Raw genomic sequence first — 14,981 nt, forward strand, 5'->3', positions numbered from 1 at the left:
CTTTTACCAAGAAAACAATTCATTAGATTTTTCATGGTATGAGATCCTAACTTCGCAGGTATCAAGCAGAGAGTCTTCTCTCTTGTGCCCTCCTGGAACAGGAAACTGGTCCTGAGGGAGTCTACAGCTTTCTTCTTTTTCACTCTGGAGATAGTATGGTTCCCAATCTCTCTTCTACATCTTACCCAGGTGGGTGGCTCCAATTTCAAAATCAATCTAAATTAGCTAATGGGGCACATGTGGGAGATATTTGCACCCTGCTTGCTAGAATTTATTGGTGAATCTCTGTGAGTTATCCAAGTTTTAATGACATAAGGCACTACACAACAATGAGCTCTGTGCCTTGTGTGAGGTGCTGAGCACCGTGAAGAGCTACTGACTACAGTGAGACATGAAGGGTGCAAGACACCATGTAAGAGATGGCCAGAACCTCACAGGATCAGGCCCATTGTAATTCCTCAGATTGCTTGTGAACTTGGGCTTCCTGGTCAACAATACAAATAAAGTACCTGCAAGTTACCTGAGCAAACTCACAGCATTCACTATTTCAAGATGTGGCTCCAAATTTACCCAGCTAAAATTGGATCAAAATGTTAACTTCTGTCTTTAAACTACATACATTGGTTACAATTAAATTATTCATTTACCTTCACATTTAAACTACTGTCCTTGAATATGTCACAAAGTTATAACTGTTGTCTTTATTAAACTACTGTTAATGATAACCTTAGTCATAGAGTTTTCTGCAATACAGTACATCACATTCTATAATAATATTATATTACTAAAACCACTCAGGACTTTGCCATAACTACAGTGTATAAGTATTCTAGCAGAAATTGGAATCGTGATTAAAAGTCACTGTTGTATTAGAACCTGAAGAGTGTCCAAAAAAATGAAGTCCCATGAAACACTAATGGGGTTTGGGGTTGTATAATATTGCAACGGGCTAAGTGGAATGGAGGTTTTGTAATTACTGGTAGGTCTAAAATATCCACAGTTGTGATGTGTACAATCACTATTGCAATTTATCCCATCAAAAAGTGAAAAAAAAATCAACTGATTAGCCATTGTATTTTTCAATTTTCTTCTTAAATAACAGGATGAAAAAAAAATTAGAAGGTTTTGAGTTTGCATGGTTAAAGTGGTACTAACTTTAAATGTCTGGGGGGGGGAAAATAATTTTTCACAAATTACATGTGGCAAGCTTCTTTGTTAATTTAAAACAAAACAAAATAAAAACAACTTCAGTCATTATACGAGGTCATAAGCTTTTGTTCCCTCCCTCCCTCCATAAGGGAGGAAACAAGCCGACAACACATTCCCGTGTGTGTTTTTCTAAATAATTCTTAGCACATATGAGTCCTCGAGCATTACAAACCAACTTCATCTCTTACATTAAAACTCATCTGGAAATGGGGCCATTTACACTGTTTATAAAACACTGTCACATAAAATGTGTAAAAAAACATTTTTCACTAAAAATAGCTTGCGTAAGTAAGGGATTAGAGTAGTTTCTACTGAAATAATTGTTCCTTTGTAGTTTTTTCCATGATGTTTTTTGAACAGTTTTTTAAACTATGTTTATTAAAGTCAGCTCATCAAAAAGGATCAAAGAGAAAGCTAGTGAGAACCAAAGAAACCCCAAGTGTGTTGTGTTGTCTCACTGGGGAGTTATGCAGATTCAAGTAAACAAGTGCAAATTGTTGAGGTTTTAATGAAAATTTTCTACAATTATTGAATCTGAAGTCATTCTATATAATAACATCTGTACAACAGATGGCCATACTGTATAAAAGGCAAGCAATGCTCCTTTTTCTTTCTCTGTTTTAACAGTACATCTGAGATGACTACTTTTGTCACTGTGCTCAGTTTGGTTCAGTAAATAATTCGTAAAATGCAGCTGCTACAGATGGTCACAATACTTATATGACTATAAAATCAAAGACACAGTAAAGTATTTGCGTATTAGTTTCATACTATAAAATATGTGACATTAACCCTGTTCAACTAAAAAGGTAAATCTATAAAACTTTTTAAAAAGAAAATTCTGAACTGACATATTTTAAATAGCCCTAGCTCTCAAAAATCTGATTGACACAGCTACTGCATTTTTCGATTTAGCTAACTTGCATGATATTTTTTACACTTAATAAAACAATTCTTGCTAGTAACTGCAGTATTCTTGTGTCTTGTGAAGATCTTTGAGACAAAAATATAATTCAAGCCCCATCACAATGTTTTATCTTATTTCCTAAAGTTACCTTTAAATGTATTAAATAAGGTAGTTTTGAATGCAGTTCTTTGGAAATGTGTTTTTCAGTTATTGGAACTTAAAAACAATTTCCCACATTGCTGTGTTGGAAATCAAAAGCTCGTGTGTACGTGATGTGTTTTTCTTCTTATAAAACAGAAAGATACACTAATTTTAATAGGAGAAATGTGAAGAGAGTCTGTTGATCTTACTTTATTGTCTAGTTAGGGAAATTATTCATATTAAATGATTAGCTTTCATTTTGATTAGATTCGGCACTGCTATCGCTTTATTTAAAAGTGCTTGCCAGAATAAAAACACACTAGAGACTTGAGTGTAGTTTACCGCATTCAAAAAAACCAAGCATAATCTGTCTCCTGGCACTGCCTGAAAGATTAAGAAATACAACTTTGTAGCAGAATGTTTCTGAGGTTTAATGTGCAAGTCAAGGTAAGTCCTTCTGGGAGGATGAAAACTCAGGGGGAAGTGATATACACTGCTGAGTTTGCCAAATTGCTTTAAAGTACAGTGACAGAACAGGCTTGGCTTTGATATATAGAAGCTTATGTGGACACCATAATGTACCATCGGAGGGATAAAGTATGAGTACGACAGAAGGGAAGTGATGGAAAGAAAGAGGATTAGAACACACAGAGAAGGCTAAAACTATGTAAAGGATATTAAAAATGCCCTTTACTCTACTCAACTGCTGCTCTTTCCATACGAGGATTGAGATACGATTGGAAAAGCGTGGGAATGCATTCACTGTTCCTGTCTGTACTGCAATATATTTGTGGATAAATCAAGAATTTCAGCCTCTAGCACTTTCATAGCCTTTCATGTTCTATGAACCTTGAATTTTTCATTTTCAACTTTTAAAACAATAAAAAAGCACTGAAGTTTATTGGCCTGAGCAGGAATATTTCTGATGAAAAAGAAATAAATCACCTAGTTTGGCCTAGAACTCATACTTCTCAGCTACAAACCATTTTCTTTAGCTCTTAAGCTACACTGCCAGCTGGCTAGGCCTGGCTATCTTCCAGATCATGTAAATGCACCATCTTATTAGTTTTACTAAGAGACTAACCAATACAGTTTATAAAGTGGTGCAAAAATCCTTAAACCTAAAGGGGAATCTATTTATGTTTGGCGTACTGCTAATTCTACTTACGGTGTGAAATTCCTCACATTTTTGGGCCAGTCTATACAAGAAGTGCTACATCGGAGTAACTATGCTGCTGTAGTGCGTCTGATGCAGACACTCTATGCCAGGGGTCGGCAACCTCTGGCACACGGCTCGCCAGAGTAAGCACTGTGGCGGGCCGGGCTGATTTATTTACCTGCCACGTCGGCAGGTTTGGCGGATCGCGGCACCACGGGCCGCGATTTGCCGCTCCAGGCCAATGGGGGCGGCGGGAAGCAGTGCGGGCCGAGGGATGTGCTGGCCATGGCTTCGCGCCACCCCCATTGGCCTGCAGCAGCAAATCGCGGCCAGTGGGAGCCGCAATCCGCCAAACCTGCCGATGCAGCTGGTAAACAAACTGGCCTGGCCCACCAGGGTGCTTATCCTGGCGACCCGCGTGCCAAAGGTTGCCGACCCCTGCTCTATGCCAATGGAAGAGAGCTCACCCATCAGCATAATTACTCCACCTCTTCGAGTCCTTCTGGGATTTGCGTCGCTCAGTGGGGTGGCTTTTTCACACCTTTGAGCAACATAAGCTGTATCAACATAAGCGGTAGTGTAGACGTGCCTTAAGTCTCACAGCAGTGACTTTTCTGCCTGAGTGTGTCTCGGTGCCTAATTCCCATTGATTTTATTGATTTCACTGGGAGTTAGGTGCCTAGGCACTTTTGAAAATCCCACCACATGTCTATCTGCATCTTTTAGGTATCTAAATACCTTTAAATATCAAGTCTCTAGTATCTACTGTGGGGAAGTTCTAATTTGTCTCTCTTGTATGCATAGCACATTAGCAGCATTTCTTACAGTATCCATGTAGTCAGAATTCAACCCAGAATTATGACAAATTAATAATAAAACAGTAGCAATAGTTACAGTACTTTGCAATTTATTCCAGGCCCTCAAACATTTTACAAATACCATTAAACCATATAACATCCCTGACAGGTACAGGAAGTACTGAAACTATTCCCTACATTTACTAATGGAGAAACAGAGGCAGAGACAGGTTAGCTTATTGGTTCAAGGACACACAGTGAGTCCAAGGCAAAGCCAGAAATAGTACTCAGTAATCCTGAATTCCAGTCCCCAGTTCTAATTACCACACAATACGAAAAAGAATACAGGAGAGGGCAGGCTTGGCTTCTCTAATACTGGTGAACTACTGTATAAAATTGTAGTTCTAAAATTTACAGAGTTTGAGTGGGTTGGGGGAGGAAGGTTGACTTTTTTTTGGTGGTCTACTGGTTACAGTAAAAGACTGGAAATCAGGATTCTTAGGGCTAGATTCTCCAATCCACTAAACCCACTTTGTTCTATGTAAGCTGTGCAAAGTGACTTAAAGTGACAGGAGAAAGCTAATGGAGAATTCCAGGAGCACACTCTGCCAGCAGAAAGCTGGTGGAGACAGCACTGCTACCTCCTGTGTCAGCCTTCCCCACCCCCTGGGCTAAAGGGACTGGGGGAGAGGTGGGGAGGACAGAACAAAGAGCGGAGGGAGATGGGCAGAGTGGAGCTCTACTATCATAGGGAATCCTCTACTATCATAGGGAACCTTATGCTAGCAGCATAAATTAGGGATGCCCCTGTGTAGCCATAACTTGTTCCAGGTCAGGCAGTCCTGAATCAGGAAACTGCAACCAGTTTACTGAGCTCCACATCAAACCCCAACTCCTACCTCAGAGCAGAGAATTAAAGTAATTGGTTCTGCTGCTAACCACTGTGTTACCTGGAGCAACAAACACATATCTTTATATCTCACTTTACCAAGCTGTAAAATGTGTAACATAATGATACTTATACAAATAAGTAGCAACTTTCATTGTTAAAAGCTCTTACCTGTAGTTTTATGTCCAGCTTTGACATTCAGACTTCCACTGAGGGTTGATAAAGATGCTAACAGGAAAGGTTTATTCGGGTGTGGCATGGTTTCCATAGAAACAACCATTTGAGCAGTATGAATGGAAATCTTTTGAAAACAGGAAACAACTCTCCACAAGTTTTCTTGGACTGAAGCCATTTGCTCTCCATTAGCACTTACTGCAGGTGAAGAATCCTTTCTACTGGAACATTTGGGTGCTGATATGTCATCTTTGATTGGAATGCTATCAGCTGAAGCAGCAGCCTCCTTGCTAGTCTCATAGTCATTCGTCCTTATGATTTTCTTCAGGAAATGATTTATTTGATCAAGTTTGACAAAGCTCAGGTTTGCTTTCAAAGGCTTTGATATAGCCACATTTATGTCAGCTGCAGAAAAGATTTGAGAGAGACAAAAACATTATCAATTACTCATTTAATGGAAAAAATAATTACCATTCATTTGAAGTATGGAGGGAAAATATTATTTCTCTGGCTGATTTTGACATTTGAATAAAATTACTAAAACACTGATAACTGTTTGAATGGAAGAAAGCTAACACAATCTTATTTTCTTGTTTCTGTTCAGGGATCATCACAGCCTTATGAAAAGAAAGACAAACTCTAGTGTGTAGGATGGTAAATACATAAATCTGTGTGCATCAGACTGAAAATATATATTCCTCATTCCCTTGAGTTTTTGTCAAGTACTAGTGGTACTGTATATAAACTCAAAAGCTGACAGTGGAAATTTTCATCACACTTAAATTGATGGATAATGTGTATACTTTTTTGGTTTTCTATCAGTGGTTATATCATACTGTTTTAAATGTATTTTGTACTTAAATATGAACTGTAAAGCAAACCTAAAAAATTAGTTATGCTTAATCTCTACTTGGGGAAACATTCAGGGCAGAAATAATGTAACCTTTTATAAATATTTCCCCCCTCTGTGAAATCTTGGTACTTCCTGTGAAATTATATTGATATTTCCTGGTTTAATTAAAATATCTTACAATGCATTATTTTGAGAAATCACAATAAAATGAATTTCATGGGTTGCAATGACATTTCCAATAGTTGTGATGTTATATTCCCGCGAAGTACCAAGACGATTATGTAGATGGGCAGCAGAATTTTTTGGTTAGTTAAATCTTATTTTTATGCTGCTGAACACTTCTCAGAGCCAGTGAGTTGGTGCTTTCAGCAAAGGAATCCAGGTTTATCTCAGTTTTTATTGTCCTGGCCACACTATAAGAAAGACGGGGCAATGGATGTGGTTTAATTAAAACAGAACTTTACCCACTTAAAATATATGGGAATACCCAACAACAAATCATACAGTGCAGGCCATCAATATTTCCTTAATTGTTTCCCCTTACTTTCAGCCCTCCCCCAACCCAACCTGGTTCCACGTAGCCCATTGCTGGGACCCTGCTGCCCTCCTCTCATATAAGGATTAAGGGGGGCTAGAAAAAAGGAGAGAGATGGCTCCCCACTGTACCAGACTTTAGGAGCCCTGAACCCACTTCCCCACCTCCTTTAAGAGATACTTTCCTCTAAATCCCCTTCCAATCCATTTTTTTCTGATAACTATATCCCTTCCATATATCTGCACTGAGCATCTGCCAATTTTTTTAGTTATTACATTGTGACATCATAACCGACCCCCTCTGCCCCACTCCACCATGTCCCAGACCTGCTGTGGGGAAGGCGAAAAAATCCACCCCAACTTGGGCATCTGGCAGTAAGGGAAAAATTCCTTCCCAGCCCCCAAGTAAAAAGGCAACTAGCATAATGCCCACAGCAGATCATGAGGCAACCCGGTTCTATTCTTAATCAGTCTGCGGGAGGGTGGGTTTTGCCAGCCTGATCACAGTGACAGAGGCCTTCTCCGCAACTGCCTGGGGTATAAATACCCCAGTCCCCAAGGTCATCTGGAAGGGCAGTGTCTCCACACACATACCTGGTCCAACTATTTCCTGTTCCTCCCTACCCATCTAGGTAATTTCCCCCCTTCCTCCCCTTTTGTACCAATTGCAGAGGGAGCCCCTTTTCGTCCAGTCAGACAGACAAACAGCCACTGCATACAATTGCTGTGAGTACATTTTTGCCTTGCAGTTCAGCTTTCATTCAGTAATGAAGAATGAAAAATTGTAGTTGCCCTTTTAAGGAAAAAAGGTTCTTTTTTTCTCTGGACAGTTCTTTTCAGTTACAGAGCACAACGTGATCACTTTCACTCATGCAACTCAGCTGTCTGAAATGTTCACAACAAAATACAAAACTGCCTGATTTTAGGTTTTGTTACAAGTTCATGTTGCAGACAGTTTGTTGAAAGGTTCACATAGGTTGATAAACCTTTAAATCAAAGTTGGGCCAAGTTTCAAGTTTGAAATGACCAGCTTGTTCTTTTAAGACAAAATCATTTGAGATTTGTGGTTTAGCCAAATGAACTCAGCTCTTCTGCTTCTCAGGCAATATGAAACTTTTTACCTCAAGAATAAAGGGCAGCAAGATTAGGTCCTTACACCACAATTCAGAAAATCAAGTAAGCACACACTTAAGTTTACCATTTATTTCAACAGGCTTAAGTAAATGCTTATGGGTTTTGTTGCAAGGATTGGTTCCTGGGATAGTGTTTTTGTTGTGTGGTGTGTGGTTGCTGGTGTCCTTCCAACAAAGCCTGTTGTCAACTCTGTCCGCATATCTATTCAAGGAACACCAGCATAGGACCTAATCACATCAGCCACACCATCAGAGGCTCGTTCACTTGCACATCTACCAATGTGATATATGCCATCATGTGCCAGCAATGCCCCTCTGCCATGTACACTGGCCAAACCGGACAGTCTCTATGCAAAAGAATAAATGGACACAAATCAGACGTCAAGAATTATAACATTCAAAAATCAGTCAGAGAATGCCTCAACCTCCCTGGTCACTCAATTACAGACCTAGAAGTCGCAATTCTCCAACAAAAAAACTTCAAAAACAGACTCCAATGAGAAACTGCAGAACTGGAATTAATTCGCAAACTGGACACCATTAAATTAGGCTTGAATAACGACTGGGAGTGGATGGGTCATTACACAAAGTAAAAACTATTTCCCCATGCTAATTCTTCCCCTACCGTTACTCACACCTTCTTGTCAACTATTTGAAATGGGCCATCCTGATTATCACTACAAAAGTTTTTTTTCTCCTGCTGATAATAGCCCACCTTAATTGATTACTCTCGTTAGAGTTGGTATTGCAACACCCATTTTTTCATGTTCTCTGTGTATATATAGCTTCCTACCGTATTTTCCACAACATGCATCTGATGAAGTGGGTTTTAGCCCATGAAAGCTTATGCCCAAATAAATTTGTTAGTCTCTAAGGTGCCACAAGTACTCCTCGTTCTTTTTTTTAAAAAAGTAAAAAAATCTATTAGTAAATTTTCAAAAGTGCCTAAGTTTCCAAGTCCCACTGGGATTTGAGTTCCTAACTCACCTAGATATTTTGGAAAATCATACCCTGTTAGATCATCTTTATTCATCAAGAAGTTGCACTTATGGACCAGATTCAAAATATTTGTTGGTGTTGCTTCACAGTTAAGCATGTGAGAAACTAAACTGGAGGAGAGACACCTTATTTTTCAAGAGCATATTTGACTACTGATGTTTTCCTGTAGCAGTATATTCTACTTCTGCAAACAGCAAGAATAAATGAATCCTAATATACAGGTTCAACAGGAGAGGTGACAAGATAAAATCCTAGAGCATTCTGCATGAGAGAGCCTTAAAGGAGAGATGAGTAATTGCCCAGTAGTACTCTCTTGGGATCTCTCAGACAGAGAAAGATATAGGGATAGATTAGTCAGAGAGATTGGACTGAGGTGCACTTGCAGAGCTGAGTAAGGAAACTTGCACAGCACCTGTCTCATTATGTCTGTATTTAATTAGTGCTATTAGTCACTTGCTTTCATAAACCCTGAATTCATCCAAAAAGCAATAAAAAAAAAAAGTTAGCACTAAAACACAGGAGCAATGCAAGCCAGGGTAAGTGGATGGCTTCCCTGTTTTCCACACTGAAACAGCATGTGTCACACAGCAAAAAATGTTGTCATGCCTGATAACATGACAAAGTTTTATATTAGGTTATTATTATACAGTGAATCAGGCCTAACAGAAATTGGTGGGTCAGCCAAGAGCATAATTGAAGAAAATAAAACATTGGAGCATTTATTGCAAATATTTTAACAATCTCATAATGAAAAAGATTATGCAACAAGATTCTTTGGCATTTTAAGTAAAACATAAAAAATAAAAATAAAACTGAGCAATCTACATGATTTTATTGTTTGCCCTGTTTTATACTTTCTCCTTAACACTGTGAAAGGAACATTAACATTCACTCTGAGAAAAACTTGTTTAAGTGATGGACAGAATATATATCAGTGGAGATTGGTGGCATCTTACAGCAGCAGATAAAGATAATAATGGGTGAAATTTTCAACCCCTTACTTGGCCCCTTCACGCCAGGTAAAAAAGGCCATTGCATCATAAAGGGGCACTAAAAACATGCATAGAGGTGGGAGAGAATTCCCCAGATACAAGAACTAAGCCACTGCTTGCATCCGAAGAAGTGGGTATTCGCCCACGAAAGCTCATGCTGCAGAACGTCCGTTAGTCTATAAGGTGCCACAAGATTCTTTGCTGCTTCTACAGAACCAGACTAACACGGCTACCCCTCTGATACTTAAGAACTAAGGAAGACAGCTGCAGACTGTCCTTTGAGGACACCTTCACAAGCCATGGCACATGGGTGGGAAGAGCGTCGGGCCACAGCACGTAGCGCAGAAGACATTAAGGGCAGTGCTGCTGTCCACAGGCAGGCAGACACATAGGCTGCAGTAATGTAGACAGTCCTTCAAAGCTATCTAAGTTACACTAGAATCAGGAGGGAGCAAAGGTGGCTTACAGTTACCTTAGCTCTCTCCTGAAGGGCAAATTCTCCGCCCTGAAGCACAGAATCAGTTTCAAAACAGGATAGGCAATTCTCACCCCATCGTGGTTTGAGGCTCTTCCATTGCAAATAAACAATAAAGGGATTCTTAACAAACTGGGGTAAAGTGGACTATTCCAAATTACATAACTACATACGAATAAACTGTATTAGAGGATCTCATGGAAAAATATTTTCTTCCAGTGAAAAGTGCACTTAATTAATCTGCTTTCCTGTTTGCTGTACTTTTCTCTCCATTCCCTTGCCACATATCTTTAGATTACCAAGTAAATCCAGGTCTGTCAGTTATTAGTTTCTAATTACCCTTCACAACTTTCTGAACAGCTACTAGGAAACAGAATGATGAAATGACTATTGAGTTAAAAGGAAATTAGACAAACATAAATAAATTACACTTAATATATGCTCCCATCACACCAGGAGATGACTTAACGGTGAAAGGCAAAGAATCACGTTGCAATAATGAAATCAGAGAGGGAATTCAGATCCCAGAGGCGATTCTATGGAGTTTATGTTAACGTATACCTTGTGGGGGACCAAAAATCAACTGGAATAGTTTCCTGAAAATTATTTCCAGCTATTTTCTCATTTAAAATGTTCCAACTTCACTTGACCCATTAGTCATCATATTACTTACAGTTATTATGTATTTTGAAATCTATTACAAAAAACCCAATTGATTCAATATGGCCTGTTTTAACAAAATCATAATATCTATAAAAGAAAATGTATAAGCTGCGCTCTGAAAATTCTGTCTGAAACAATTTCTTCCTTTGTCATTTCATCATTAAAGGTGTACCAAAAATAGGTGCAGACTTACAGCACTGTGACTATTTTCTCTCTGTGAAATATTTGTGTACGCTCTGTGTTGATGTCTTTTTACATCATGAATTAGGGGTGACTGTGTAATTCAAAAGTGGCAGAGCCATGAACGAGTTGTGTTGGTCAACCCCAACAAGTGGAATGAAAAATTCTACACATACATGGACCAATCTGTTAAAATAATACCAGGCAATATTGTATTTCTTCTCCTGCTTAGCATTTCAAAGTTTGATTTTTTTGGTCAGTTTTCTCAGTAGTAGGTGTGCCATTTCCAATAGAGCCTAACCTAGAATACATGGCTAAGTTAGTTACTGGATGACTGTTTGAAAATGCTGGGAAACTGAGAGAACATGACTATTTGCTTTTGGTAGATATGAAATATAAATATATCTTAAAAGTGAAAATATATGAGTTACATACTTCAGTTCTGAAAATATTAATATGTATACATGTTGTAGTGTCCTTACCAATTACTGTGGAGACAATGGCAATATACTTTAACTTGTAATGCCTAGGTATCTGACAGATAGGTTTCACCATTACAACGTCTACATTTGCCAGTTATGGCACAGTTATAGCTGATGTACTACATTGTTTCCCTATACTTAGAATAGGAAAAAAGTGCCTCATCCTGCAAGGTGCTAAGTACCCTAAGCTCCTGTTGAAGTCAATGGGCTTGATCCTGAGATGTGCCAGAACTGAAAAAATAATAGATCATTATTTCTATTAATTTATATAGTACCTACAGTGTGCTAGGCTCTGTACATTTACTTTTGTGAATCAGAAAAGAAACCTCATGAGAAGGCATAATGAAAAATACGTGTGTAAAAAAGTCATAGATCTCATACGTATAGGATTTTTTCACAGAGCAGTAACCAGAGGGAATCAAGGAGAAAGGAAAATGTGTTCTTTGCTGAGAGTTTCTTTTCTTAGACCCAGAGTATCCCATGATCTTAAATGAATTTTCCCCTCTCTCCCAGAGGATTGGCAGAAAACCAGTCATTTTACCCAGCTGGGACACAGGACTATCCTTTCTGAGTATTTTGCAGAACACCACCTTCTAAAGCTGTAAAATACTAAACTTCTTCATAACCACAAGATTTAATCCTACTATAAAGAACACTGATATCTCTCTGGACTAGAGCTTTCAAGTATTAGGACTGGAGAAGCACCTTAACTCTTCAAAGAAATAGTTATCTGATGGAGGGTTATATTGTGGGAAGTGTTTGGTTCCACATGATACCAGCATGACTACTAGCTAGATGCATTAGAAATTTGACCAATCAGTGGGGTTTCCAATACTAGATGAATAATTTGTAATCTTCCTCAGTTTCTCTTTCAAAATGAAGACACTCTAACATGACCCACCAGAAGTTGTAGTCTTTGTATTTGAAAAATGTGACTTTTTCTTTGTTTGCCATAGAGCCATACTTCTATAGCTGCTGCCACAACTGGGCTCCTTTTCTTTTTTGAGGGTGATCTGATGAGCAATGGGTAGAGGTTGGCTCCCATTCTAGGAAGCCTATTATTAAAGACACGCTGTGAGGGTGATGGACTGAAAGGCAGGGTCCTGACTGAAAGTGTCTCTCGTAGTTTCAGAAGCATATATACTTCTGATGATATACCATAATGACAGAAGAATCCAGAAGGGGTAGGGATTCTATTTACAGCCTACATAATTCATTTAGATATCCAGGTGAATACATTGAGCAATTCAAGATCCAAGATGGCTTGCATATTGTAATTCCTTTCCAGAATCACAAAGAATATTGAGTAGCTTCCACAGGATCAGTCATTTGATAGGACAGGTTCTGTGGCCCAAATGTGAAGTAGATATGAGATTATTTGTTTGTCCTTCCTGAATTCTTTAATTTTGGAGATGCCAAACATCTTTCTTTCAAGGTACTGGATTCAGTTCTATCAAATCGCACATTTCTGCAGGAGCCCTCTCATGTGGACTGCCTCCTTCGGCTGGGGTTCCCCCAAATCATGCTTTGGATTTGGGGATGTTAAATATTGCAGAATTGTAGTCTGGGCAAGGGAAGAAAATCCAGATCACTCTATTGGGGGGCAGGGATAGCTCAGTGGTTTGAGCATTGGCCTGCTAAACCCAAAGTTGTGAGCTCAATCCTTGAGAAGACCATTTAGGGAACTGGGGTAAAAATCTGTCTGGAGATTGGTTCTGCTTTGAGCAGGGGGTTGGACTAAATGACATTCTGAGGTCCCTTCCAACCCTAATCTTCTATGATTCTATTACATATCCTCTTCCTGATGAATATTCTTCTTCAGAACTTAGAAGACTGATGGGCACAAGCTGTCTGTTTCTAGACAACTGCTTTAGGACATGCCTAAAGTAGCACTTATGCTGACAAAATTTTTGTTGCTCAGGGGTGTGAAAAAACACCCCCCGAGCAACCTAAGTTTTGCCAGCATAAGCGCTCGTGTACACAGCACTATGTCGGTGGGAGACACTCTCTTGCTGACATAGCTACCGCCAGTCATTGAGCTGCTTTTATTATGTCAAAAGGAGAGCTCTCTCCAGTCGGTATAATGAGGCTACACAAGCACTCTTACGGCGACACAGCTGTATTGGTATAGTTGTGCCACTGTAAGCTTGTAACTGTAGACAAGGTCAGGCTTGAAAAAACCCTGGCTGGGATGATTTAGTTGGGGATTGGTCCTGCTTTGAGCAGGGGGTTGGACTAGATGACCTCCTGAGGTCCCTTTCAACTCTGATATTCTATAGCCTCAGTCTGTTATAAAATCAAAGAAATGTAGAGCTGGAAGAGATCTTGAGAGGTCATCTAGTCCAACCCCCTGTGCTGAAGCAGGACCAAATATACCTGGACCATTCCTGAAAGGTGTGTTTGTCTAACCCAGGGGTAGGCAACCTATGGCACACGTGCTGAAGGCGGCACGTGAGCTGATTTTCAGTGGCACTCACACTGCCCGGGTCCTGGCCACTGGTCCAGGGGGCTCTGCATTTTAATTTAATTTTAAATGAAGCTTCTTAAACATTTTTAAAAACCCTTATTTACTTTATATACAACAATAGTTTAGTTATATATTATAGACTTGGAGAAAGAGACCTTCTAAAAATGTTAAAATGTATTACTGGCATACAAAACCTTAAATTAGAGTGAATAAATGAAGACTCGGCACAGCACTTCTGAAAGGTTGCCAAGCCCTGGTCTAACCTGTCCTTAAAAACCTCCAATGACAGGGATTTTTATAAAACCATACAGACTGCAACGTCACAGTAGACTAAGAAGAGGGCCAATTATCAAGACAGGACACAACTAAGGGGAATCAGATGCCTTAAGTAATCCTCTGACTGGGATTGGGGCAAATAATGAGGGAGCCCAGTTGAGGAGGAACGAGGTGGGAAGTCGACAGCAGAGAAGAGGCTGTAGGGTAGTAGTCTGCATTCATTCTCTGGGACAAGGGAGGTGTGTTTGTATAGAAGCAAGCTGTAGAAGCAAGAAACCTACAGTTGCTCCCTGGGAGGAGGGAGCTATGGGGCTCGCAAGAGAAGGAGGAAGAGCCAGAAGGTAAGGACAGGCTCAGGGAAAAGGCAGTAAAGATCAAGGATGGAACAGAGCTGGGCTGCTGACTAGAGGGTCCCTGTGCTGGAACCCGGAGTAGAGAATGGGCCTGGGTTCCCCTACCAGCCACTGAGGAAGTGGCACCATAGGGACAGTGAGTGAGAAGACTGCTGGTAAGGAAAGACTTTGATACCCCAGAAAAGGAAATACGTATAGTGACCTGGCCGAAAGGCCAAGTGAGAAAGGAGGAGCACCCAGAGAGAGAGAGAGAGAGAGAGAGAGTGGAAGCAGGGCGTGCAGCAAGCAGCAGAAGAGG

At 39.7% G+C, this 14,981-nt stretch overlaps 1 protein-coding gene across 1 annotated transcript in view; it reads right to left on the reverse strand.

Annotated features, from left to right (window-relative positions):
• VPS13B (vacuolar protein sorting 13 homolog B) overlaps positions 1-14,981 on the reverse strand; it is a 902,514-nt gene that overhangs the window by 139,992 nt on the left and 747,541 nt on the right. Inside the window, exon 36 of the mRNA XM_045002958.1 lies at positions 5,274-5,681. Coding sequence (XP_044858893.1) covers positions 5,274-5,681 — 408 coding nt within the window. The remainder of the gene's footprint in view (positions 1-5,273; positions 5,682-14,981) is intronic.

The sequence above is a fragment of the Mauremys mutica genome, chromosome 2 (assembly GCF_020497125.1).
Source record: "Mauremys mutica isolate MM-2020 ecotype Southern chromosome 2, ASM2049712v1, whole genome shotgun sequence".
In the NCBI taxonomy this organism is placed as follows: Eukaryota; Metazoa; Chordata; order Testudines; family Geoemydidae; genus Mauremys; species Mauremys mutica.